The following is a 25,298-nucleotide window of genomic DNA, read 5'->3' as shown; positions in this document are numbered from 1 at the left end:
ATTCATACGATTTAATTAGATGTGCCCATAAGTTCTCTTTTTGCCAAGCAGTACCAGGCTCAGGCAAGACTCTACATGGTTTGAGAAAGAAGTACAAAACTTTGGCGTTTAAACATTCCAATAAAAGTAGAGATTATTGGTGATGGAGCAGTAGGAGATGTTTTATGTACATCCCACGTTATTTTATTGTATGCGCCACCACTACCTGGATGTACAATACATAATGCACTCCAGGCAGGTTCAAGTTCAGGGTATTGCTGTAGCTGCTGCTCACTGTCTGGCCTCGCACAAAGTCTCTGCTGCCTCTGTTTTTCCTGGCATCGGTCTTAGGAAAGAGAGAAACCCCCGAGAGCATCATCCCCAGAGCCAGCACGTCAGGTTTGGAGCTCCAACACCCCACGGCACCACAGGAGGTCAAATGTACATTTTAGGGTTGTTCTCACCCGAAGTTAAAACACTTTCTTGTCATTCTCTTTGAAAATCAGGCTCTCAAATTATCAATTTTGTCTCTTTTGTGTTCGAAAAGCCTCGTGAGGGAGGATTCAGCTCTCTGCAGTCAAGTGGGATTGAAACAACCAATTTTAATATCTGTGATTCACCTTTCTAAGCCCAAACTGTGATGATATAGTGCATCTGGGGATCAAATAATGCAAACACTCTCTTTCAAACAAAAGGAGGGGGGGGAAAAAGACTGCAGATAAAGTACCAGATGTAGGATTTTGGACTATCACAGAAAAGAATGGATGGCTTGGTTTTAGCGTGTAAGACTAATCACTCAGTTGAAATCATTTCAGCAGCTGAGTAAATAGACTCACGGAAAGGCATTTATGGGATCATTTGTGTTCCAGGATCCTCCCTCTCTCCTAGTCCTCCTGTTTGTTTGTTTTTCTGTCTCTTTGGTGTTGAAGCTTCCCCGTTAACAGGTTTATTAGGTAGTGATGACGATGTCAAATGCGCAGCTAGGCAATGCACATCGCCCCGCGGCTGCACCGCGGCTGTAGGGCCGAGCAAATGGAGTGCAAGTTCAACAGCTCGTCCATGAACAATGGGCCTCTCTGCAACACGGGCCTGTTCAGCTGCGTGCTTGGCTCGCTGCCACCCAGAGCCATGGCGACTCGAGCCCGAGCTCAGCTCCACCACGCACGTCTTGTCACCTTTCCCTTCTGCTCCGGTGTGATTCCCACCAGCAGCACCCCGCCTGCACGTCTCCCAGCGCATCCCGGGTGACTTCCTGAGCGTTGTTTCCCAAAGTGGCACCTGGGGGGGGGGCATAAAATAACGGGAGCCCAACGGGAAGTACAGTTCAGGGCACGGCTGGGGCAGCGGAACCCTGCAGGCCGCGCCGCTGCTGTACGTGCACAGAACGGGCTCGGGCACCCGCCCCTCCACAGGCAGCGCGTACCCGAGGGGCGCCGCGGGCGCAGGCCGGGCGCGGGAGCTGCCGCGCTCCTCGCGCCCCGCGCACTGGCTCTTTAAGGCGGCGGCGCGGGAAGGAGCGAGCCGCGCCTTTGCCACGGCCCCGGGTCACCGCGCGGTCACGGCCCCGCCCCACGTGGAGTTAGAGCCCACACGGCCAGGCTCGCCCCGCCTCTCTCCGCTAATTGGTTACCGTGCCTCGCGGCCGCCCGCTGCCTAGCTTCTGATTGGCTGAGCGCGGGAGTCATTTACAGGCGGAGGGCGGAATAACGCGCGTCCGTGACACCGGGCGCCGTCTGGGGCCGCCCCCGCGGCGTCCGGGGGCGATTTAAAGGGGCAGAGCCCGCAGGGTGCGCGGGATGGGGATGGGGATGGGGATGGGGATGGGGATGGGGATGGGGATGGGGATGGGGATGGGGATGGGGATGGGGATGGGGATGGGGATGGGGATGGGGATGGGGATGGGGATGGGGATGGGGATGGGTCCAGGGCTACGGGGTCGGGACTGAGGACAGCTGCTGTGCTCCACAGCCGTGCCCCGGTCCCGCAGCAGGCGCGGGTGACAACGATGTGGGGCCGTGGTTGTAAGGGTCGGGTAGGGGCGCCCGGCCCGACCCTTGTTTGCCCGGCGGGGCTGCGGTGCCATCTCCTGAGTGCAGGTAGAGCCGGGGCCACCTGGTCTCACTTTTCGCGCAAGACACAAAAGGAGCTAAACCCAGAGCAGCTGGGTGTTGGCAAACACGCGTATGTTGTGTGTGTGTGTATGTATCTAACCACGTATGTGAGTGCACGGGGGTATGCGGGCATCGTGTGGGGGACAGGGCAACCCATGAACTGTGGGCAGCTGCTCTAAGCGACTGACTGCACACGGATTCTGGCAGCAAAGCTGCTGTGAGTGGTTCTGCGCTGGCTTTCAGCATGACTGAAGTGCTTCCTCCGATGAGCCGAAGTCTTTGCGTGGGTATGTCAGCACTCAGCCAGGGAGTTCAGGGTCACCTTTGTTCTCCAAAGACCTATTCCTCTCTCCAAAATGCCTGTTGTTCCATCAAGAAAAGTCATGGGTTATGTTTGTGCATCTAAAGCGCTTTCCCTAGCGCTAGCACAAGAAACTGAAATGTTTCCAGCTGGGGAGCTGTGAATTCTTAGGCCAATTATTTTTTTGTTAGTGAAGTGATACATTTCCTACCAGTGCCTTCAATAAAATGTAAAGGTAGGGTGGAGGCTTTCCAGTGACATCAGCTGGAGTTGTATCAGGCCCCAGATGAGACAGAATGGGTTGGAATAACATTCTGGTGGCTTCAGTAAAAATTTTCATTACAAACAAATACTCGTTGACATTTTAGCCCTCCTGGTTGGGAGCAAAACTTCCTAAATGGGATCCAACCCAGCGCTGTGCAGAGCTGGGAAACAAGCATTTGGGAAGAGGCAGCTGTGAACTGTCTGAGTTGGTGACAGCAGCTCCTGCCCCAGGGTCATCATCCTGCACTGCCTGATGCCACAGAGGGAAGGAAGGGGAGAAGAGGGCAAGTGAGTGGGTTCGCAGAGAGGGGTGAGGATTTTGGAGCAGTATTGTTCGAGGTCGGTTATTGACACTTTGCAAATGGGTTGAAGTCTCAGAAGGAGAACGCTTCTGCTGTTCGAAACAAGGATGAGGGCTCGTCTAATGAAGACTTAATTCGCAGCATGTGAATTTTTGTACACTTCAGATCATACCTGAGATGTAGCTGTACTGACTTTCAAAAGCAAACAAGCCCTTAGCTAAAACTGGCGAGCACCTGTGTCCCTGCCCAGCATTGTTCTCCTGTCACAGCAGAGGTCCTGTTCTAGTTGTTGAAGAGAATACTTGAGTTTCTGGTACTGAACAGTTAAAAAAAATAAATTAAGAGGTTAGTCACCGAAAGTGGAAACCATGTCTGGAATTGTTAGAAATAAGGCTTGCTTGAAAATAAATATAGAATTATTCACCATGGTAACTATTGCCCTATTGCGTTAGTGCATATTGATTTAACATTAATCCAAAGACTAATGCTGTGAAGTATTTGGTCTCTTTAATGGACAACTGTTTAGTTAACAAAGCTTTAGGGAGTTGTGGAGTTTTTTGCTTTGTTTTTCCTTAGATCACCTCACCCACTTTAAGAAGAACATGATTTGACTCTAAGGTTACATATTTCTCACACGGATCTCTCTTTCCAATAACATTTTAGGAATTTACCCTTAGTGCTGCACTGTAATGATTATGCGGCGTTGCTCCCATCTTAACTAATGCTGAAGTGTTGCAGTGAGGAATAAAGGGACAGATTTAAATGTGACCGCACAGGCAAACGCCTAACTTCTGGTCCGGCAATGAATGAGATTACACTGTTGTCCAAAGCTAGCCCCAGCAGACTGATGTGTCTGCCCCAGGACCTCAGATACCATTGAAGCTCCCGTGTGTCCCTTTCCATGGCTGAAGAGCCCAGTGAGCAGCTCAGCTCACCCTGAAATTCCCACAAAAGCGGGAAGCGAAGGGAGATCTTGCAGTGCCAGCCTCATCCTGGAGCCGTCAGAGGTGTCTCTAGGGAGAACACAAAAAGAAACTGAAGAAAGCTTATCAGTGACAGAATACAGAGGCCAAAATCAACAAAAGTGTATTCCAGGAGAGCAGCACTTGCTCTGACAAACAGCAGTGGGCTGGAGGGTGGATAGCGTTATTACAAAGTACGGGGCGAAGCATTTAAATTAGCTGATGTACTTTTAATTTTTACAAGCCCATCTGGGATGACTTGAATTATTTGTTCTTAAATCATGGTGGAAAAATGCTGATTGTTCTTAAAGCCACATTCAGTCGTTCAGATGAAGTTGGGATGGTGGTAAACAGTGCATTTTTTAACCAGCATTGACTTGCAAACAGTTATTTTCTCTGTATTTTTCAAGAAGGTTAGGAAGACGTGTGAACTTGCAGCAGCCTGCATCTGAAACTGGAACCTTGATCCACCAGAGCTCTGCAAACTTGTAAAAACACCCCCTGGAACAAGGCAGCTGATTCACGGGGTGTGGGCAGGCGCCTTTCCCCCTGCAGAGCTGGCTCTTCCACCTCTCATCCAAGCCCGGGCACCAGGTCTTCCTGCCTGCACTGCCTCGGACACTGGTGTTGGTTTGGATCTTGTGAGATGCCTCCACCAAGGCTCCTCTGCCACAGCACCCATCCCCAGCACATCCTGCCTGCAAACAGGCCTCCGGCTGTGCCCTTCCATGTGCCACCCTGTCTCCCATTCCCTGGGCCCATAGGTAATGCTGTGCTGGGTTGTGAAAGGCAAAGCTGTGCTTGAAAAGCAGAGAACGCAAAGGAGGACTCTGTAACCCACCAGGCAAGGATCTGACCTGCCACAGGAGAACAGTCTATTTCTTAAAGCTACATTTGCTTCCTTAAGACCATTTAAGGATGTGTCTGGGTCTTAAAATACAATAATTCTGAATCAAACACAAACTATGGCCATGTCTACACAGCCAATGATCTGGGAGAGCTGGTGCTGGCAGGCTGCTGCTGGCTGGTATCTCACACAACATAAGAAGCGTGTAGTGTTCACCTTGACTTAATTTATGGTGGTGCTACGTATTTTAAGTGTGAAGGACTGTTAGTTGCAAGCTGGTGGGCTCAACTTAGTTTACAGCCACGTTTTATGGCCCGTCTAGTAAGGTCCATTGGGAAAGGGTCTCTAATATCCAGCTGCCGAGTGTTTTAAAAAGGAAAAGATGTATTTCCAGCTAAATAATAATAGAAGTGGGTTGATCAGTAAAGCTGTCTTACCTTCAGAGTTTTGACCACGTGTGCCTTGCTTTAAGCATTTTTAGAAATTTCCCTGGCATGAAAGAAATGGAGACTCCAGGACCTGAAGGAATTTAGCCAAAAGGCAGGTAAGAATTCTCCCTCCTGCATTACTGATGAGGAAACTGAAGCTGGGAACAAAATACAGAAATAGAATTGGAAATGCTTTATTCCCAGTTGTAGCATAGATTTGGGGATGTAATTGTCCCTCTCTGCTAGGCCTGCATTGAGCCCCATGCTGCTGCCTTGCGTTGGGGAACAGCACTCGTATGGTTGTTCGCGTCTGCTCCGCATGGGAAAGCACAAACTCCTCGCAGCTCGTTTCTATTCGAGCCACAAGATCCCCTTCCGTGTTTCCTTTGGATTAGTAATTGTTGGGAGTTACCATCTGTCGAGTGGCAAAGAGTAAAAGATTAAACAACCTGGCAATTCCTTGTTCCTTCTCTTCAGGCGTTTTCACAGGACTGGATGAAGCACAGGCATGTATTTAGCATTAGTTTGTAAGCAGTCACGTAGGAATGAATTCCATTTTTTTGGGGGGGGGGGGGGGGGGAATAAAGGTTAAACTGTACTGGTGAGCAGCACCATGCCTGACCTGACTCTGGACACCATCTGCTCTGTACAATCTCTGTGTAGCTCTGTAGTGGGGCTGGGAGCCTGTCCCTTCCTTATTGCATCCCTTGGGAGAATGGGCCCCGCAAGGGCCTCTCCAGGTATTATGAGAAAATGCACTTTCTTACAGAATACCTGAAGCCGCCTTGATCTCCAGTAACAGCATTCTCGGAGTATTATAGCAGCTACTTTGCACCACTGTAGTTGAGCTTGTTTCAGCATTTTCACCCTAAACCTCTTTCACAGCTTTATTTCCCAGAAATAAATGACAATCTGTCTTGGTTAAGACTCTGCACACCGAGCCCTCAGGAAAAGGTGATGGTTTTAACTTTTACCTATCCAAAAAGTGAATCGGGTCCCTCCATTTTGAAGTGTGAAACAAAAACGGGAGTTCCTGTCTGAAGAGTTTGGTAGAAGGAAGTGAGCGTTGTCGTTTCCACACAGGAGCTAACGGCAGAATTTACACCAAGTTCAGATGCTTACAGGTGCCCCCCCCCCCCCCATTTCTTTTCCTGCCTCTCCCATTTTCTCTTGGAAATGCTGCATGCGGGAGCCGTCTGCGCAAGCCGAGCCCAGGGCTCCGCGCCTCCCGCTCTCGCGTGCGCGCCGTGGGGCCGAGCCTGCCCCGCGGGTGGATGTCCCGCAGCCCGGGTGCTTCTGGGACTCGGCTGCGAACTCCCCGCCCGGCCCCAGCGCCGCGGGGAGCTGACGGTGAGGGCGAGAAGCGAAACCGGCACCCACGGGCGGGCGGGAGCGAGCCCCGGACCCCACGGACGCCGCGGGTCCCTCCGCAGGCTGCCCCTCGGCAGCGCGGGGCCGCGCGCGGCAGCCCGGGGCGCGCTCCCGCCGAGGCCCCCCCCCGGCGGCGGCGGCGGCGGCGCGGGGGAAAGGGCAGTCCCCGTCTGGCGCTGACGTCACAGAGCCCGCCCGCGGCTGGCGGCGGCGCGCGGCCGCGTCCCCGTGGCCGTGAATGAGCGCGGGGGGCGGGAGCGGAGCGGGAGCGGGCGGGCAGCGCTCCCACCGCGTCCCAGCGCGCCGCGGCCACAAAACTGCGGGGCTGCCGCGCACCGGGCCCAGCGCAGCTGCTCCCCGCGATCGAGGGGGCGCGGAGCAGCCGCCTCCTAGCCCTGTCGAGCCGAGCCGCGCAGAGCCGAGCCCGGCCGCACACAGCCGCTGCGGGGGGCGCTGCTCGCTCCGCGCCGCGCCGGGTTTTTCATTTCCAATTTTTGATCGCAGCTGCATTTCCCTCCCCCCGCCCCCCCCGCGCCGAGGAGGAGCCCCGGCTTTATGTGGCGCTGCCCGGGGAGCGCTCGGCGGCCGCCAAGTTCTTTGTGTCGCCGTCGCCGTCTTTTTTTTTTTTTGTCTTTTTTTTTTTTTTTTTTTTAAATTTTAAATGTACAACTTCATGGGGCTGAACAGCACGGCCGTAGCTATTCAGCCCAATGTGTCCTGCACATGCAACTGCAAAAGGTCTTTGTTCCAGAGCATGGAGATCAGTAAGTACTTGTCCTGCTGCGGCTGCCGCGGGGCCGGCCCCGGTTTCCCCCGGGTGCGAGGGGGGGTGCGGTGCGGGTGCGGGTGGGGAAGTTTCCGCGGGGGCTTCCAGCGCTGCGCTTCCGCGGAGTGATTATTAATATACACCCCACTCCCTCCCCCCAGTGCTCTCATCTGTTGCGGCGTGCGCGGTGCGGGTGTGACACGGCGCGGGTGAGCGCTGACACGGGGGCCGAGCTGGCGGGGCAGCTCCCGGCTCTTCCCCATCTCCCGCACCTCGCGCGTTGCCCCTCGCCGCAGCCCCGCGATGCTCCGACCGGTGCTTCCGCCTGTCTGCCGGGCAACGGGGGTGCCGCTGACCGGCCCCGAGCCTGCACCGGGGGTCCTCGCCAGCCCCGGGTGTTCATCGCCTTCCTCTGGTTACGGGGGGAGCGCTGCGGTCCGGACACCCGAGTGGGGCTTACTTATATTTGGGAACCTGCTCCCCCGCCTCCAGCCCGTGGGGCTTTTTGTTACGAGGGGCTATTTGCAGGTTTTATTAGTGTTTTGAACCCTCGCAGAGTGGCGGTGAGGACAGTGCCTGACCTAAATACCCACTACTTTTCTGTTTGCTCTTTCCCTCTTGGAGATGGAGCGCACGGAGGTGAGAGAGAAAGAACATTATTGCTGAGGAAGGAGAAGTGAGTTGGTTTCTCTGGCAATTTAATACAGACGGTATTTTCTGTGAAGGGAAGGGTTTTGAGGCATCCCAGGCTGGGCGGGTTGTCAGAGTTGTGCCCGCTTAACACCTTGTTCTGTGTTGTGAAATCTAAATCCGACACAGACTAATGCAAAATGGCCCAAAATGAAAACTTGGGAAAGAGTCTTGGTTTTGCATATATTCCTGGCACTGCGATGGGGCAGGCTCATGCTCGGTGCATGCAGGGGAAAGTCAGCTGAGCTCTGCCTGTATCTTCTAGCACAGGGTTTGCCCTGTTACCTCCAGCGGGGCTGCAGAGCAGTATTTTAGAGCCAGCATCTGTCCCTTGGTATTCTGGGTGGCTTTTGTCCAGTGTCATCTGCCTTCACCTTCTCCGGTTTCATCGTTGTTTAATTCAGGTGTCTGAGTCCTGGAGAAGGTCTGTAGGCATTTGTATGCTGGGTACTAAAATGTGTTCCTTCTGAATTTTAGCATAAACCATACCCTTTGTACTGTATGCACATTTAATCTTGATTTAATCTCATTCGTGTTCAGACAAAACTAAGCTGGATTTGCCTGATTTTATTAACACTACGGGTACTGAATAGACCATAATTCTTCCCTGACTTTAACAGGCCGGGCTAGATGTGCATACCAATAGCAGTGTATAAATAATGAAGATACAGTTCTTTTTTGTGTCAGCCAGTTGGTGAACATAAACTGTGTCCCACAGAATTGCAAGGATGAGAGACTTTACTTTGTGTCAGATCAAGGCTCGTGGTTATGATAGAAGTTGTGAATTAAAATATGTAATGTCTTTTGAAGAAAAGGCTTCTCTTCCAGCCTAACTCTTGGCATGGGGCTGTATTGAAACAACTCTGGCTTTGCAATTCCATTCCTTGGCTTTTTAGAAATAGCGTATTTTACATTTTTTTTCCCATTTTTTTCAGCATGTGCAAGGCTTGGGAGGGGGCAGGTGCCCATTATGGATGTGGGGTGAGAGGCTGGGGACAGTGGAGTGTATGCTGGAGGACACCTTGCCTGGATTTGATGTGTGTCGCAGGAGCCTGATGCCGTGCGGCTCCCGAGATCCTTCCCGTACCCATGCCCGGTATCAGCCACTCAGCTCTGGGATCCTGGCACTCGGGCACCGAGTTCCGATCAGCTCCCGGGAGCCTTGGATTGAGCTCCCTTAATGCTGCCACCCTTACCTCATTTTCGGGTAGGTTTCTGTATCGCCAGTGTTCTTTATTTATTTCCTGCCGATGGCGGGCAGCATTAGCTCACCTCTGTGCTACAGGAGGGCTTTGGTTGCACTGCAGAGGCTGTTACCTGATCGCTCCCTCCACCTGGGATCAGTGGAGAGGACAGGGTTGAGCCTTCCTAAGATAAATTCATTATATAGTTTTCCCCCACCTCCAATCACTTGATTTTATTTCTCTTTCTAATACGACTTTGAGCAGCTACCACCAGATGCTATTTAATTTTCTAGCCAAAAGTTGCCACACAGGAGTGCTTCAGGAAGGTGGCATAACTGCAAACTCTTTTAATTTACCTCTCTAATTAGGTTAACTGTACAACTGATCCCCAAAAACATTTCTTTGCAGGCTTTATTCCATCTGGCAGGCTGCGGCGCTGCGGTGGAGGAAGCAGCTGGGTTCTGTGTGTGGCGCTCCCAGATTAGGATTAGAAAAGGGCTTTTTGGGGGGCGGGGAGCAGAGTCTCGCCCGCTGGGGCTGTAGTGCCAATACGCCAGGCAGCCTTAAGCAGCCAGACGTCTGTGCCCGTGGTCTCTAATCGCTTCGGCTGGGTGAGAGAGGTCAGGGGTGATTGTCGTGGCGGAAGAGCCTGTAAATAACTAATTATTTGGCACAGGGAGCGTGCTGCCTTCCCGCCGGCTTCCCCGCTCACTCCTCCAGGGCAGCTCAGCTCCAATGCTGTGGCCCTGCAGGGACTTACCCTGGAGGATGAGGGGATGCTGCCTCCACGGGCACCCGAGCATACATGTAAAAGGATGACTTGAGGCGCAGGGCATGAGGGCAGGTGGAGGCTTTGCTCGTGCAGTGCCATTCGGGAGGTCAAGGTGTGTTGTTGATCTTCCCAGGAGATGAAGCTGTTCCCCTCACCTTCCCAGGGTCAGAGCAGTGTGCCTGAGAGAGCTGGTTTGTGTTCAAGCGAGGACTTCCAGGTTTTCACATTCTTTGGTTTAATAACAAACCAAAGGCAGATGGCTCAGCTAGGGATCGCGTCTCCTTTCCACTTCAGACTGCTTTTCTGGCAAATAGGTTTCTTTCCTGGTGCTGTGTCAATGGCAATTCCGGCTTCTTCCAGGGCATAGTGGAAAATAGCCATGTACTTCTTTCTTGCCCCCAAGTTTTCCTTCAGGAGGGAGGGACAGGAGAGCTGCTACTAGTATTTCAGCAAGCCAGAGAGCGTTTGCACAGAGTGTGCTCAGCTTGTGGCATCTCAGTTTGACTCCAGCCAACCCGGTCTGTTCCCTGTGTCTGGCTCTGGCCCTGTGTCTGTCTGTGGCAAACGCTGCTTTTTGCCGAGATCGGCGTCCCCAGGTACAATACAGGAGGAGTGGAGCAGGATGGCTTTTGCTTATGGTGGCCTGGGAACTGCCTGTAGTGCCCTTGGCCATGCCCAGGGACCCTGTCAGTCTGCGGCCCCAGCACTGCAGGTCCCACCTTTCGTACCCAGGGCAGGAGGGAAAGTCCTAATTCCCTGCGCCTGGAGAGCACAGGGGTCTCAAAATTACAGTTAATTTTGTGCCCCCAGGCAGTGATTCTAATCTTAGTGTTTTATAATTGGTGTTGAATGGGAGAGTGAAAGTACACAGGGGAGGAAATGGGGGGAAAATAGTCAAAACTTTGATTTTTCTCCTCTGGGTGAACACCTGGGTTGTGTGGTGCTGCAGAGCAGGGCCAGCACACACAGCATCAGAGGTGATCCTGTGTAATCAGAGGTAATCGTATATAATGCAAACTGGAGACAAGATGTGGGTAATTCTTCCTTTTCAGTCAGTATCAGGGTATATTCTGAGGAGGATGCTTGATACCAAGCCCTGATGAAAGCATCCTCTACCCCACGAATAAGCCTTTGGCTTGCCTCGGTTTTATTTAGTAGTATGTTTTCAGATCTTGGTTGTGAGAGAAGCGGCACTGAAGGGTGTGGGGGAAACAGCAACCATATTCTGTTCCTTAAAACCAGGAATTCCCAAGGTAAGGTCTGGGATCAGCTCTAAATTTTCAGGGTATTTAATTAGCTAAACTACCACTGCTTCCTTTGCAGATGAAGAGTACCTACAAATGTTTGTTCTAATTCAGTTTTGCTGTTTCTCACCAAATGCACTAATATTTTTAGATTTCCCAGGCTGAGAGTTGGTGGCATGATAAATCCAGTTTTAGAAAGAATTTGTAAACCTGAATTATAAATGGATAGACGTGAGGAGACCTTTCCAAGGGAAGTACCAAAATATATGGTGTCACTAATAGACAGTAATTACCATCCAGCTTCTTTCCTGAATAACTCACTGTACAGTCATGTCTGTTGGTCTTGTTTCAGGTAATAGCAACCGTCAGAATTTGGTAACCCTAATTAGCTAAAAAAGGTCATTTATTTGCAGTGGTGGTTCGTGTAAAAACTGACTGCCAGTTTGCTCCTTGGAAGGAGATCTGGCATGCGGTTTGTCTTATCAGATCCCTCCAGTTCTCTGATGCACAGTGCATCTGTTGGTGGTGTGTTCCATCAAAGTAATAAAGCCTGGCTGGAAGGCTGGTGAGGAGAGAGGTACAAGGGCCACTTTGCTGCAATTAGGTGGAAACTTCGTTCACACCATGAGCGCACTCCCAGACGTCCATAAAGCAAAGGAATCATTAGTGTTGACAGGGATGTTTTATGCGGTGTTTTCTGTCTGTGGGGCTAAATTGCTGGGTGATTATTTTACAGTTGCTTTGGCTGGTAGAAGGTAGGTCACTTGGGCAGATCCCCTTTGAGGAGATCCCATGAGGAGACATCAGGAACCTGCTCTGGCTGTGGGCAGCGCAGCCAAGTCTGGTCCTGGAGAGGAACCATTTCAGCACAAGGCTCCCGTCCGTGCGAGCAGGATATGACCCATCATCTCTGTCTGTCAGAGCTGGTTATGTGGCTGCTGCATTGCTGCTTCCTTGCTGCACTAAACGTAGTAGTGGTGTTGAGGCTCCTTGAGGAGTGCGGGGTGTAGTAGAGCCGTGTCACAGCAATACTGGTGTTTAGCTGGACTGGCTACCTGAGCTGTGAGGACTTATGATTGCAGGGTGAGACTGTACACGTACACACCTCAGAGCTGACAAGTTTTCAGTGCTTGAAAAGGTGCCGGGGTACTGTTGGTGTGTGTACACAGGCATAAACACATTTGTGAAAGTGAATTGGTTTTGTAATACAGGAAAGTGGTTGAGAACGAACTGGTTAATGAAGTAGTTGGTAACCAGAGAAAGGAGCTGGGGGTTCAGGTTTTTGTTTGCTTTTTTTTGTAAAAGCAGATAAATTTCAGCTGTAGGAGTTTATCATCCAAATCAGAGGATTTGGGGAGCTGTTGAGAGTAAAGAGAGCTTTGATGATTTGGCAAGGAATACAGCTTCTAAGGCAGCACTTTGATCTGCATTTTAAATGCTTCTTTGTAATGACAGTTTCACAATTTCTTTTCTCATTTTAAGTCAGTTTTGCAGAGGTATGTTTTGAGAGAAAATAGTAACAGCACACATTATTCTTGTTGGCTTCGGAGCCAGCTAGAACTTGTAGTTCATCCCAGATCTTTTGGCTACTATGGTAAATTTATGATTACACCAAAAAGGAAATTAGCAGAGATGTTAAGTATTATCAAAGCTTTGCAAATCTTTTGAAATAGCTCCAGTGTGAAACCTAAACTTGCATTAGCATTTTTGCTGCGGTTATGTCGTACAGTATTCAAGCATCCACCTAATATTTCAGGTTCCTGATGTAGCTTGCTTTTTTTTCCCTTCTGAAGGACGTTGCTGTTTAGCACGTGCGCCCTTTTAGTCTTGCGTTGCACCTGAAGACTTTGATTCTAGTGACTCAAGCTTTTTAAAGACAACCCGGTGCTGCTGTAGTGGTGCTATCGGGAACCTTTTTGTTCTCCTTCTATCTACAGCACATCCTCAGATAAACTCTTCATTGGAGGAAGAAGGTTGTTGTCACCTACGTACTACGTATTCTTATACAAGAGAGCTTGTTGCATTAATTTATGTAGTATGGGTAGAGTGGGAGCGAGGGTAGGAATTGGGAATGTTTATTAAGGTTTTCATTTAGATCTTGCAGAGCATCTTCCCTTCTTGTAGCCGTTTGGGGTGGGGTTTATACCTCTCTTGGGAAGTCGGCAGCCTTAAGGGTGAGGACAGATAAGCAAGTTTTCCCAAATTGATTTAGAGCTGTGTGGTAGCTCCTCTGGTGCTGTTTCTGGCCTCTCCTGAGCTGTGACTCGAGGCTGTACCAGGCCGGCAGTTCTCTGCTTGTGGATCAAATTCAGGTGGCTTGTAAAAGAGAGCACACTTTGCATTTGCAAGCTAAGTCAGCCCATGAAGTTGGGTCTTCAGTTACATGTAAATGGCAGTAAGGCCTTAGACAAAAAGCATTGTCTATACTTTTACATCCTTTTCCAAACTGTCAGTACTTTGTTCAGTTGCACGTTCCCCTTGTTATTCTGCATATCTCTCTGGTACAGGATGTGGATTGGGAGCATGTGGTGCTGCGTGGTCCTGAAATGTGTAAATTAAGCCGTCATGCTCAGAGATGCTGCAGCCAGTGCACTGATGCATGTTGCAGGCTCAGGTTGGCATCAAGTCCACCATCGCCTCCAGATTTTTTTTAACAATACAGTGACACTGCGTACAGCAACTATCCCCTTTTTCTCCAAGTAGTCTCACTGATACAAGCCCAGTCTTACGCTCTGATCTAGAAGAGGGTGTGTTTTCCTGTGTGTGGTGTATGCTGGCATTGTCACAGGCTGTGACATTACATAAAGATACCTTACACATCTTTTGAAAGTCGTCTCACAAGTTGTCAGTGTTGGTGGAGGTCCACAGTGCTTTCCAGTGGTTCACATGTAAGTGTTTAGTGTAATCAGTCTTGCACATATCTTTAATAAAATGCCTCGGACTGGCTGATTTTTCACTACCAGTATACATTCTAAAACGTGCATTTAGAAAGGCAAGTGCTTTCGCTCATGGCAGTTCTCTGGTCATTCACGAGACCCTGCTCGTGCCCGTGGTGCTGAGGAATCGTGCCTGTGGTGCTTTGCTGGCGTGAGGCTTCTACGCTTCAGCATGTGCAGCAGGATTTCCCACATCTGCAAACTTGGCCCAAGCAACCCAGCAGAGCAGAATTTAGCCTTGGAGAATGAAAGCTGATTAACCCCCAGGCTTGGAGCATACCAAGAATGAAGATGTACTTGCACACAAATCAATACTACTTTTCAAGAATACATGCAGGACGTGGTTTGGGGATTTTTTTTCCCCATCTCTTCATTCTGTCCAATATGTTAAGTAGCTGGTTTGTTACTCTAACCCCCTACAAATGATTGTCAGTAATAATTCTGTAAAACTATGAATCAACTCTGCATGACTTTGTGCAAATAGACTGAGTAATTTCTTTGTTCTTTTCTTCTTACTTTGTAATTGGAGTCTGTAAAAGCCCAAAGGTTTGGTCTTGTGGAAAGCATGATTCATTTATTGGTGTCTGTGCCGACTAGTTATCTTTCAGTAATTCCAGAGTGCTGCTACAAGCCAAGAGTGATTCATACATGGCTAAGTGCACAAACAAATGGGGTCATGGCCATCTGCAGTAACTTTTCTAATCTATTTATGGTATCGGAGAAAGAAGTGGGTGTATTAAGGATGATGGAATAGGTGTCAATTACATTAGTGAATATAACCGGTTAAGTAACGCTAACCATTACTCAAAGCCACATCTGCTCATTGCTGGAGATCACAACAGTAAGTCCTATTTAAATGTTAACATAGGTCTGATAGGAGGGATGGACTGAGTGTCTAGCTTGTCTCCTAAGGAGCTCACCATCCTAAGTGCTGTGGTAGTCTCTTTTACCTTGACATATTAGTAGTAGACATTAATGTAACAACTTGAGTAGTTGTAGTAGCAAAGTTGGCTCTTTGCTGTTGCAGATTTCAGTCATTATATGCTTTATGTGCAGAATTTGGGCTAATAATGAATTAACTTATTGTCTGTGGTCAGCGACAGGGCTTCTCTTTTGCACACCAGGCAGAATGGTTGTGCACCATCTTAGCAGAGACAGTGGTGGTCAGGTGAATAAGTTTTCCTTCCAGATGCCTCTTCAATGCTTTAAAATCTTAACAGGAAGACAAGCTGCATCTCTACGAGGTAGCCTGCCTCTACTTCTGTCCCATTTCACTGATGTGAGAATTAACTTTCCCCTTTGTAACTCTGATAACAGACCAGCCCTGGCTGCAGCCACGTGGGGATTGCTGTGTTCAGTCTGCTCCCACCGTGCTCAGGAGTGGAGGAGCTGGGTGCCAGGGCTGGCACTTGGGTTGGGCGTTTGGATGGAGTTAGAGACTAGTGATAGAAAATACTGAGGGCAAGAAGCACTCCTGTGGTGTATGGATGAGGGCAGCTGGCAGGCTCACTGCAGAGCCCTTCCTGCCAGTGCCTGCCTGCTCCTCAGTCCTGTGCGTGGCTGCTGGTTTTGCACCTGAAACACGTGTATCCAACAGCATCTTGTGCTGGCAGAGCATGTGGTGGTCTCACAGCGCTTTACAAACATCCCACATCCACAGAATGGATGAGCATCACTCCAGAGGAGAGCTGGAGGCACAGGTGGACCAATGCCATGAGGTTTGGAAGCTGCTGTGGCTCCATTTGCTGAGCCCTGGGAGATCTGTGTGGTCACTGCTCGGCTGTGTTTGATTTCAGAGGACTTGACTGGAGCACAGAGCTCATGGACTCACATTTCTGTAAATTGAATTTAAGCTTCGATGTTCGCCAAAGCTATGGGACAATTTGGCAATGTTGCTGTTGTCCTTTTACTGATGTTTTGAACACAGTGGCCATTTCTGCTGCACCCTCACTGCACGTGCTCTTACGGAAGGAGACGGGGCCCTGGCTGACGCACCGAGTATGCTGCGGAGGGGGAAGTGACCCAGACTTTTGCCCAAAGGACTAATGAGCCTTTCCTGATGTCTGAGCAGCTTTCGTCTTCTGCCCTTGCTTTATTTAAGTCAACAGATTGTGTAAGCCACATGCTAGATTTACCTGCAGGGCAAGTGGGGATGGAAGCAGTGCCATTTGGATGGGTTCCCAAAAGACATCTAACCACTCAGCGTTAAGACTAACATTTCCAAGCCTGAGTCCTTACAACAGTCCTCCGGATTCTGCTCACCACCTCCTCCATCCATGTGCTGAGAACGAGTCTTGGGGAAGCTGCGTACTGTGGGTTAGGCTCTGTGCTGAGCGAGCTTGGAAATCCTCCCCTTTAGTGGTTTCTGTTTAATATTGTCATTAATATTGTTATCAAAATGCCCCCCAAAGTGAAGCTGTGCCCTGAGGCTCCCTTACCCTCCCGTTTCCCGCAGTGCTGAGGGCACTGGCTGGCTGTTAGAGCACAGGGATGAAACCCACAGCTCAGCAGCATCAGTGACCCAGCGTTGAGCTTGTTTTTGGTGCCGCTTCAGACTTGAAACCAGGCTGGATTTCCTTGTGCTCTTCACAAGTATCAGTGCAATGAGACTCGGTTCCTTAAGAGCAGGAGAGTTTTCCCTGTGCTGGCCTGGCTGCAAGGGCTTGGCTCCGTTAAGGCGGATGTCTCTGCTGCTTTCCTGGAGCGCAGGTCCTGCTCCTTCCGTGTTTGTTTTCATTCTTTCCACCATTATTCCATCTTACCAAGGGTGGACTCTTCACTTCAGTAACTCAGAACAGCATATATAGGTTAGGCTAATCACTTAGCTTTGAAAGTTCCTTGGCCTCCTAGGTGCTGCTTTTAGGACATGTAAGGAACAACATGATTTATGGACACTTGCTTCACACAATTCTGAGTAAAATTACCTTAAATTGTAATAATTTCCCATATAATAAAATGGAATCTCAGTCATATTATTGCAGTCGGACTCTGCTTGAATTGAAAGATGCATTTTTGAGTTCAGCGTCTCCCCCTCCAGCGTGCACAGACACACACACGAGGTCTGGAACACTTAATGATGCTGATCCACCAGTGTGTAATGAAAGGAATGTTTTGTGTTTCCCTAGCGTGGCTTACCTGTAGCAGTGTATACAAATTGCACCTTTTCCAACTTTTGCTGTCAATGCAGGGTCTGTCTTGTCAACTGATGTGCCAGAGATGGGTTTAAGAGCAAGGAGAGGGCGCATAGGTCTCGGATGGAGTCCTGCATGCTCTGAGCAAGGCACAGAGCAAACTACAAGGTTACAGACATTTTCTGGCTTGCTGAGAGCTTTTAATCCTCATAATTCTCATAGGTTTTCTTGATAAATACTTCTCAACATCTGCTGACTTGCCATCCAGGCCTAAATTGTAAGGAACAATAAATAAAATAGACAGCCTCAATTGAATAGATATACTGGGCGCTTTTTATTAGTGCAGCTTTATTTTTAAATAAAGGAAGTAAAAAGATGACTGTGTTTATTGAATTTAAGTTCAGAAAGCATCGTTGGAATCTGACAGCAGCCTGGCTGAGTGGGCTCAGTTCAGCTCGCTTGGTTCTGCAGCTAGGAAGGATCTGTGCAGCCTGCAGAGCGCTGCCTGGTCTCGAGTGAGTTAACAGCCACGTGCAGATGTTCAGGAATCTCTCTTCTGACTTGACCGTGGGGTTTTGCTGCTCTTCAGACCACAAGTGCACTCCAGTCGCAGCAGGTTCATGGGTTTGGAGATGCTTTTCATCCTCTCCTGTTCTTTTGCCTCGGGAAGGGATCACGCTGTATCTTGTAGCCATGTGTCTTCCTTGGTTACGCTTCTAGAGATTTGCAGACCCACATTAAGCATCTATTAAATTAAGCAAAATGGCCTTTAGAAAGCTGCATTTCAAGTGGAAGAAATGCTTTATGTAACTTAGGGGTATGTGAGGGGACTTAAATACAAGCTTAAATTGGCTGTTACGAAAATAGGTATAATTGGTTTTTTGCACAGTGATTTTACGGCTTATGAGTTTAATGTCCTGATGAAATCCTGCATCCAGTCCTCACACAGCCAAGGGGAGATGGGGGTTGAGGAGCCTGAGTAATGGGACTGGTTTTAGGAACAGCCTTGCCCTCATTTGCAAAATGGGACATACCTGTCATTTGCTGAGACTCTGCTTGGTTGGAAAGGCATCTGGAGCAGTGGTTTCCTCTCATGTGTGTTTGCCCTTCGGTGTCCCCCTGCAGCACTCCACTGCCCAGTATCAGGGCTGGGCAGGGGAAGGGGCACCTCTTGCTGTGGTTGTAACTACCTGAAGGTGAAAAACGCAGGACGCTTGCAGCTGTGTCCTCCTCACTGTGCGTGTGCCAAGAGCTCTGCAGCTTGGTTTTCCAGCCTGATCAATGCAGTTACTTGAAGTCTTCGGGTAATTTAGTAGCTGGAGGCACGTCTGTGGGCTTGGCTGAGAGTGACTGCTTTGCTTCCTGCATCGGGGATGGCTGGGGAGGGTTTTCCTCTGAGCTTGGGCTTCCCCGGTTGCTTCTGGGGCCAGGAGATGCTGTGGGGCTGTCACAAGCCGTTCTGGGCTCAGGAGCCTGAGGTAGTGGAGGATATCACATTTTGACCTTGCATCCTCATATTAATTCAAATAGTCTTTCCTGTTTCTATATTTAAAGCCATGCTGTTATTCTGTCTGGTGAGACAGAGCGTCAGCTCTCTTGGGTAAAGACTGACCCATCCTCTTCTGGAAAGCTGGTCACCAAGGAGCATATCTCCATAGAAAACAAGGCTTCCCCAAATCCTACTGTCAGGAATTGGAAGAATATTTTAGTTCCTGTCTCTTCAGCCAGTTAAGACTTAAGGCTGGTTTCCTTTCTAGCTCACTAAAGGTCTTGCAAGGATGAAAAGAACTGTTGCTTTCCTAAGAGTGTCTTAGCCAACACATGGGAGGAAAGCCTGGCACTGTGAGACAGGGCGGAAAACACTGAGAGAGATTTGCTGCCTCTTTGAAACTATCCCTTTTTAATGGTCCAAACAGTGTTTTAGAGAAAATCTCTGCTCTTCTCTGTCTTCTTCCAGCATCATAATTGTACATAATCACATTTCTTTCTCAGAAAGAATAAGGCGTGATTTATTTATTTATTTTTTTGCGGAAGGGGGAAGGGATAAATTCCAGATGTTGCTGGGATACACTTTTTGCCTCTGTTTAATGTTCAGTGGCTCTCAGTAAACAGGCTATGAGAGGTGGGGCTGATGGTTTTTATTCCAGGACGAATCATCTACAATAAATCCCATCTGCTGACAGGGGACCATATCTTGGGTGTGACTTGGTGCAGTTAGGAGCTGATCCTGGCTTTCTTGCCTTGCCGAGAGGCAGCGAAGGCTGAGGTTGGCCCAAGTCCTCCTTTGGGGTTTTTACTCTTGTCCTTCATGGTATTCACCCTCTTCTCCCCACCTTGCTGCTGAGCTCTGGCTCTGTGAGTGAGGAATGGTCGGGGGGGGGGGGGGGGGGGGGGGGGGGGGTCTGCTCCCCTGCCTTGTGTGGACCCTGGCATGGGAATGAGCACCTCTGCTTTGAACTGACTGGCTGCTGCTTGGGAGGGCAGCCCTGGTCAGGCGAGGGCTGCTGTGTCCTGTGTGCTGTCCACATGGGATGCCCTGTTTAGCAGGAGCCTTCAGGCCATGCTGCCATCAAGCCGAGTTTGCTGGGGCTGGGGTTACAGCCCAGCAAAGAGCATCCGTGTGCCCTGCACCACAGTATGAGGCTGGATGCAGGAGCTGGGCTCTGGGCACGGGCAGACCTCTTCCCTCCTCCCACAGTGAATACTTCTCACTGCATGTGATGCTTTTACCTGCTTTTGGAACCTTCTTGCAGACAAAACCAAAAATAATGTCCCAGCATGCGTTGCATTTGGGCGTCGTGGAGCAACCGCAGTGGCTCCATTCCCTGTTTTGTGTTTTCACCTGTTCAGACCGAGTCCATCTTTGTTTTGTTGGCAGCCTATTTGGTTGCACAAACAGTGTAAGACAAAACCACCAGCAGGTGTTGGTCCAGCCAGTGTAATTACTGGTTCCTTGCTGCTGCTGCTGGTAGGCACACAGCGTGAGCCACCCTTCACATGGAGCCGTCTGGCAGGACTGTGGCTGCAGAAGGGCTCCGGGCACTGATCCACAGGGAATGCAGTCTGACTGTTCAGCCTCTCCGGTATCCCCTTCCCTGCTGCTGACTGCATAAAAGAAAAGTTATGCATGTATGGAGGAAGGGATGAGAGGTGAGGGTGGCTCTGGTTGAGTTTAAAGTGATGACTATAAGTGCAAATCTGCATTTGCGTTTTAAAAGTTGGCAAAATGGCTGAACCAGAAGGCCAAATGTGAGCATGGGAGAGCAGGGCGAGCTCAGAGGGTGGTGAGAAGCTGCATCCTCAAATCCTGCGTGACATAGGAGGGTTCAGGCTCGCTTCTCCTACACATCCCTGTCATGGCCAAAACACGTTGGGAGCAGGCAACAGCCCTGGTGTGTGCACAGGGGGTCAAGGCACCCTGGCATTGCCGGAGCAGGGAGAGGGGCAGAGCTGCTGCTGGCTGCACCTTTGGGAATTTACCCTGAGGACAGCAGATCCTGATCCAGGCACGGAGCCTGTTCTCAGCCTCCAGCTTTCCCATGGAAACACACACGTTTGGGCATCCCATCCCTTCTTGGCCATCACTTTTTCTGGGCCTCTGCGTACCCTTGGCTGCCCACCCCATTTAGCGTTGAACCTGTTTTTTGCCTCCACTTATCCATAGAGTTCTGCCCCTGTTTGGCCTTCGGACCCTTTTTGGCCTCCATTATTTTTGCCCTCTACTTTTCTACTGACCCTCCACACACTTTCAGTCTAGACTTTTTCTCACCCTCCTTTGGCCTCCTGCCCCTTTTTGGCCTCCACTTTTTCCCAGCCTCTGACTTACTTTTGGCCTTGCTCTGCCTTTTCAGCCCCTATCTTTTCCCAGGCTCCACTTTTCCCCGCCTCTGTTTTTGCTTTGGCCTCCCATCCGTTTTTGGCCTCTACTACCTTTGTGGCCTCTGCTTTTTTTCTCAGCCTCTAATTTACTTCAGCCTCCCGCCCCTCTTTGGTTTCCCATTCCTTTTGGCCTCGACTTATTTTCAGCCTCTACTTTACCTTTGGCTTCCTGAACCTTTTGAGCCTCCTGCTTCTTTTTGGCCTCCACTTTTTCTCAGTGTCTGCTTTTCCCTTTTGTCCTCCTACCCCTTTTTTGTGCTGGTTTTGTTCCATCTCTTCGAGCTCTGTGCATTAAAGTGAGGAAGGAGGAGGAGGAGGTCACACCTTGTTTCCACGCGTTGCTGTCTGGCTTGGCTGAGTTCCTTTGTTTCCTATCCCAGCAGGAGCAGTGCGGGTGCCCCTTCCAGCGGGGCAGTGATTACCCGTGTCGGAGGCTCTCTGCTCCCTGTGCGCGCTGCTCCTGTGGCTCTTAGTCTCTTCATCTTTACCAGGGTGAAGAAGCTGCTTATTTCCATCCTCCCGGGTGCATGGAAAGCCCCTTTTTAAAGCTGTGTTTGGGAAGGATGCTGTGTTAATACAAGCCCTTGACCCTCCCAGCTTGCTCTCCTGCACTCGTACCGCAGCGGTCATGGTGCGAGCGGAGGCAGGAGCAGCGTGAGGTATGTGAGGACCCACGGCGCAGCAGCCTTGGTGTGTCTGGCGGCTGGACCCTCCCTTGCTCTCGGGTTAGAGGCCACTTTTGTAGGCCAGTAGGGCTCCTTTGGCATCAGACTGTGGCAGGCAGTAATTAGCAGCGATTAACCATTATCAGTGGCAGTTCTTAAGGGCTTCATAAAAAGGCCCCGTACGCAGGTTTGGTCTGGGGACTGCAGAGCAGCTCCTCAGGTGCTGGGGTTGTGCTGGTGGGGCTGGGGGGAGGTCCATATCCCATCAGGTTTGCAGATATTGATGCACTGCTCACTTCCAGGCCAAATAGGTTGTCTTTTATGCCAAACTTTGTGTTCCTAACTTGAAAATACATCTGCTGGGCATTGTATCTGGGGGGTTGTGCAGTAATTTGCTGTCGGTCTTCATCTTTAGCACCCCTCTGTGTCTGCAGGCAGCGCATGACAATTAGACCTTAGGCAGAAGCTCTTCCCTGTGAGGGTGCTGAGGCGCTGGCACAGGGTGCCCAGAGAAGCTGTGGCTGCCCCATCCCTGGCAGTGTTCAAGGCCAGGTTGGACACAGGGGCTTGGAGCAACCTGCTCTAGTGGAAGGGGTCCCTGCCCGTGGCAGGGGTTGGAACTGGATGAGCTTTAAGGTCCCTTCCAACCCACACCATTCCATGAATTAGCCAACTGGTGCCTTGGTGTGCACGCTGCTGCCTGAGGCCATGGACTGGTGGGGTGGTGCTGTTGGACATGGTGGGAAGGTCTCTGGGGTGGGCTGAGTGATCCCAAAACCTTTACAAACCTTTGTAAGGCTCTGGCATATCATCAGGTGAGCTGGCTGCAAGCGGTGCTGGGGAAGCCCGTGCAGTGGCATGGCTGGAGAGGAGCAGGACCTGGTGCTGCGACTTCTGGTGTGGGAAAAGCATGTGGGGTCATTACCAGGAGTGGTGGCACCCGCTTGTAGTGCTGTGGTACTCCTGGCTACCACGGAGGTGGTAGGCTCGGGTGCAGATGCCAACCATGGTTGGCTGTGGGGGAGCTCTTCCAGAATGAGTCCCCAGGAGGGGAGCTGGGGTTTGTGTTGCAGCCGGTCGGAGGGGGCTCCCATCACTGACAGATGCTTTCTGTTTTTCTTTCAAATGTCTCCAGGCACTGAATGTTTAGGTCGCACCTTTCCAGGTAAACTGGGTAAGTGAAGTATTTCAAGAGTTGCCAAGATCTAATTATGAAGGCTGATTGCATGATTGCAGCTGCTGTACTATAAACACCCTGGTTACTCGCTTGACAAAACAGGTGGTACATTGCCTTGCCCTGAGAGCAGCAGGTACCTGCTGTTGGGGTGCAGAGGGGGATGCAGCGGTGTCTTCAAGGCTGAATGCACAAGCTTGCTGTTTGTCTATCAATAGCTGCCTGCACTTTGGTAATCCTGGATGTGATTATTTTATTTCTCCTGTTAAATGCAGAAGCATCTTCAAAAGCTGAATGAATGTCTTTTTAAGCACGAGTAATGAGGAGCATTACATTGAAGGAAGAAACTTTCACTGTGTTTTGTGAAAGTAATTTGACAACCTCAATCTGTTTAAGTCATGGCATGTTGGACTTCAGTTGAGTGTGGCAGGAGCTGCCCGTGCTCAGGACAGACAAAACCAGATGCTGGGAGCCCTGTTGAACCAGGCTGCTGGATCTGAGCTGAACCTTTTGCAAAAGAGCCTTTGCTGGTTTAAAAAGACATCATTGAAATCATTTATGGGTCTGTCTCTCAGTTTAGAATTGAGTTTCTGAGAGTACCTCAAAAGTAAAGTGTCTTTGCTCAGATGTGGTGTTCGAAGCCTGCTGGGGAAGAACTGATTAAGCAAACTGTTAACAAGTAGATTTTAATAAATGGCTAATCAATTGTTATAGAGCCTGCAAAGTCAATAGAACTTACGACCTTGGCTTATTATCACGCTCAGATCTTTAACGTGCTTATAATACAAATCATTCATTAGGCTTTTATCAAGCATTATTCTTAAAAGTCATGATCTAAAATATGACAAAAAGATTGTTGTTTCAGCTTGCTTGATTTCAAGCCTGATGGCACAATTTGGTTGCACAGCAAAATAGTCCTTGCTTACACAAAAAAGCCATAAGACACCACTGGGTCCCACCAGCGGTGTTATCATGGTGCAGACATCAGGCAGGGGAACAGCAAGAGCCTGAGGCTGGGAGCAGCTGGTGCATGGAGGGCAGACACAGCCCCAGTGCTGGGACACTCGCACCAGCCCATAGGGGAGCTGTCCTGCAGCAGTCCGTGCTTTGTTTATATTTATTTTATATTAATGCCTTGAAGGGCAGATCTCAGCAGATAAACGGGGTGGGTGGAGGGAGCCTGTGTCGCGCTGTGCTCAGCAGCATAGCTCGGGGTGTTTTCAATCTCGCAAAAGGTGTTTGCTGTTGCTTGACTGTTGTAAAACTTGCACCCGTTTTCTTGTCCTGTGATTGAGGAAAGCGTGTGAGCAGGGAGCTGTTCTACCTGTGCTGCTCTTCCTGCTTTCCCTGGTCTTCCCTGTCCCATTTTGTGGGGATGTTTGTGCCTCGGGGAGGGAGGCTAAGATGCGAGTGAGAACATGCGGTTTTCTTAGAATATAAATAACAGAAAATTAAATGCATTTTGTTGCTGTAGAGTTGTTCCCTGTAGTTTCCAGTTGCTTGCTCCTTTGACACACTCTTGTATTCTTTGGGGGTTTTTAATCTTACTAAATGGATGCTATTTGGAGTATGGTGTCCGACACTTCAGTGATCTTGCTGCTAGTGTGGTTGCGGGCCAAGCACAGAGCTGTGTTTGCAGACATCAGTTCATGCCCAGAAAGTCTCCCCAGGCTTCTGAAAGCCACAGTCTGCCAGGCATGGCTGCCTCTGCTGCATGGATTTTTGCCTTGCCTTTGTTGTCTGGGTCCTTGTCTGCAGCTACAGCCCGGGCCAGTAGTGCCAGACATCTCCACCTCCTCCTGGAGCACCCTGGTGCTGTCTGTGGAGCTGGGACCCTCTGGGAGAGATGCCCAGCCCCGTGCTTCCTGGGCTAAGACCCTGCACATGGAGGGTCAAAACACAAACCCTGAGCAGGGAGCACCACCTGAGACTGACTCAAGGGAGGTTTAACTTTCATTTGGTTTCTTTTTTCCTGGGTTTTTAAACTGCTCCGTCATCTTACAGTAAGATGATGGATGTCATCATCTCACGGATGTCTCTGGTGTGGATGCCAGGCTGGAATTTCTATAAATGACTTGTGGAACCCTGTCACCTGCTGAAAGGGACCCAGTTTCTGAGCCACAGCCAGAGCTGGGTCATGGGCAGGCTCTGCCGTCCTCCCCTTGGGAGCAAAAAGGGTGCTGCAATTCCTGCTGGGTGTTGGGGTCGGCTCTTCTGCTTCTCACAGAGGCTGGCTGGGAATGTGTACAGAGGGTGAAGAGGAGATACCTACACCAAGGAGCCACTCATCTG

General features: G+C 50.1%; 1 protein-coding gene and 1 long non-coding RNA gene across 4 annotated transcripts in view; both read left to right on the top strand.

The window, feature by feature from the left end:
• Positions 1-2,272: 2,272 nt before the first annotated feature.
• LOC133262445 (uncharacterized) lies at positions 2,273-4,835 on the top strand. The gene is made up of 2 exons (XR_009741314.1): positions 2,273-2,377; positions 4,333-4,835. It is a non-coding gene; the product is annotated as an uncharacterized LOC133262445 (long non-coding RNA).
• A 2,345-nt stretch (positions 4,836-7,180) lies between these two features.
• Positions 7,181-25,298, top strand: part of PMEPA1 (prostate transmembrane protein, androgen induced 1) — a 47,528-nt gene continuing 29,410 nt past the window's right edge. For 2 of the 3 annotated variants that reach the window (XM_061441915.1, XM_061441913.1), the window contains exons 1-2: positions 7,188-7,329; positions 22,968-23,006. In XM_061441915.1, coding sequence (XP_061297899.1) covers positions 7,227-7,329; positions 22,968-23,006 — 142 coding nt within the window. In that variant the 5' untranslated portion in view covers positions 7,188-7,226. Of the gene's footprint in view, positions 7,330-22,967; positions 23,007-25,298 lie in introns of all 3 variants that reach the window. The other variant, XM_061441916.1, reaches the window with a different exon arrangement.

This window comes from Pezoporus flaviventris, unplaced genomic scaffold, assembly GCF_033815535.1.
Source record: "Pezoporus flaviventris isolate CSIRO_AGI_PZ_B2104156 unplaced genomic scaffold, CSIRO_AGI_Pfla_v1 ptg000213l, whole genome shotgun sequence".
Classification (NCBI taxonomy): domain Eukaryota; kingdom Metazoa; phylum Chordata; class Aves; order Psittaciformes; family Psittacidae; genus Pezoporus; species Pezoporus flaviventris.
The sequence above is the reverse complement of the archived record's forward strand: the minus strand, read 5'-3'. Positions and strand labels throughout refer to the sequence as shown.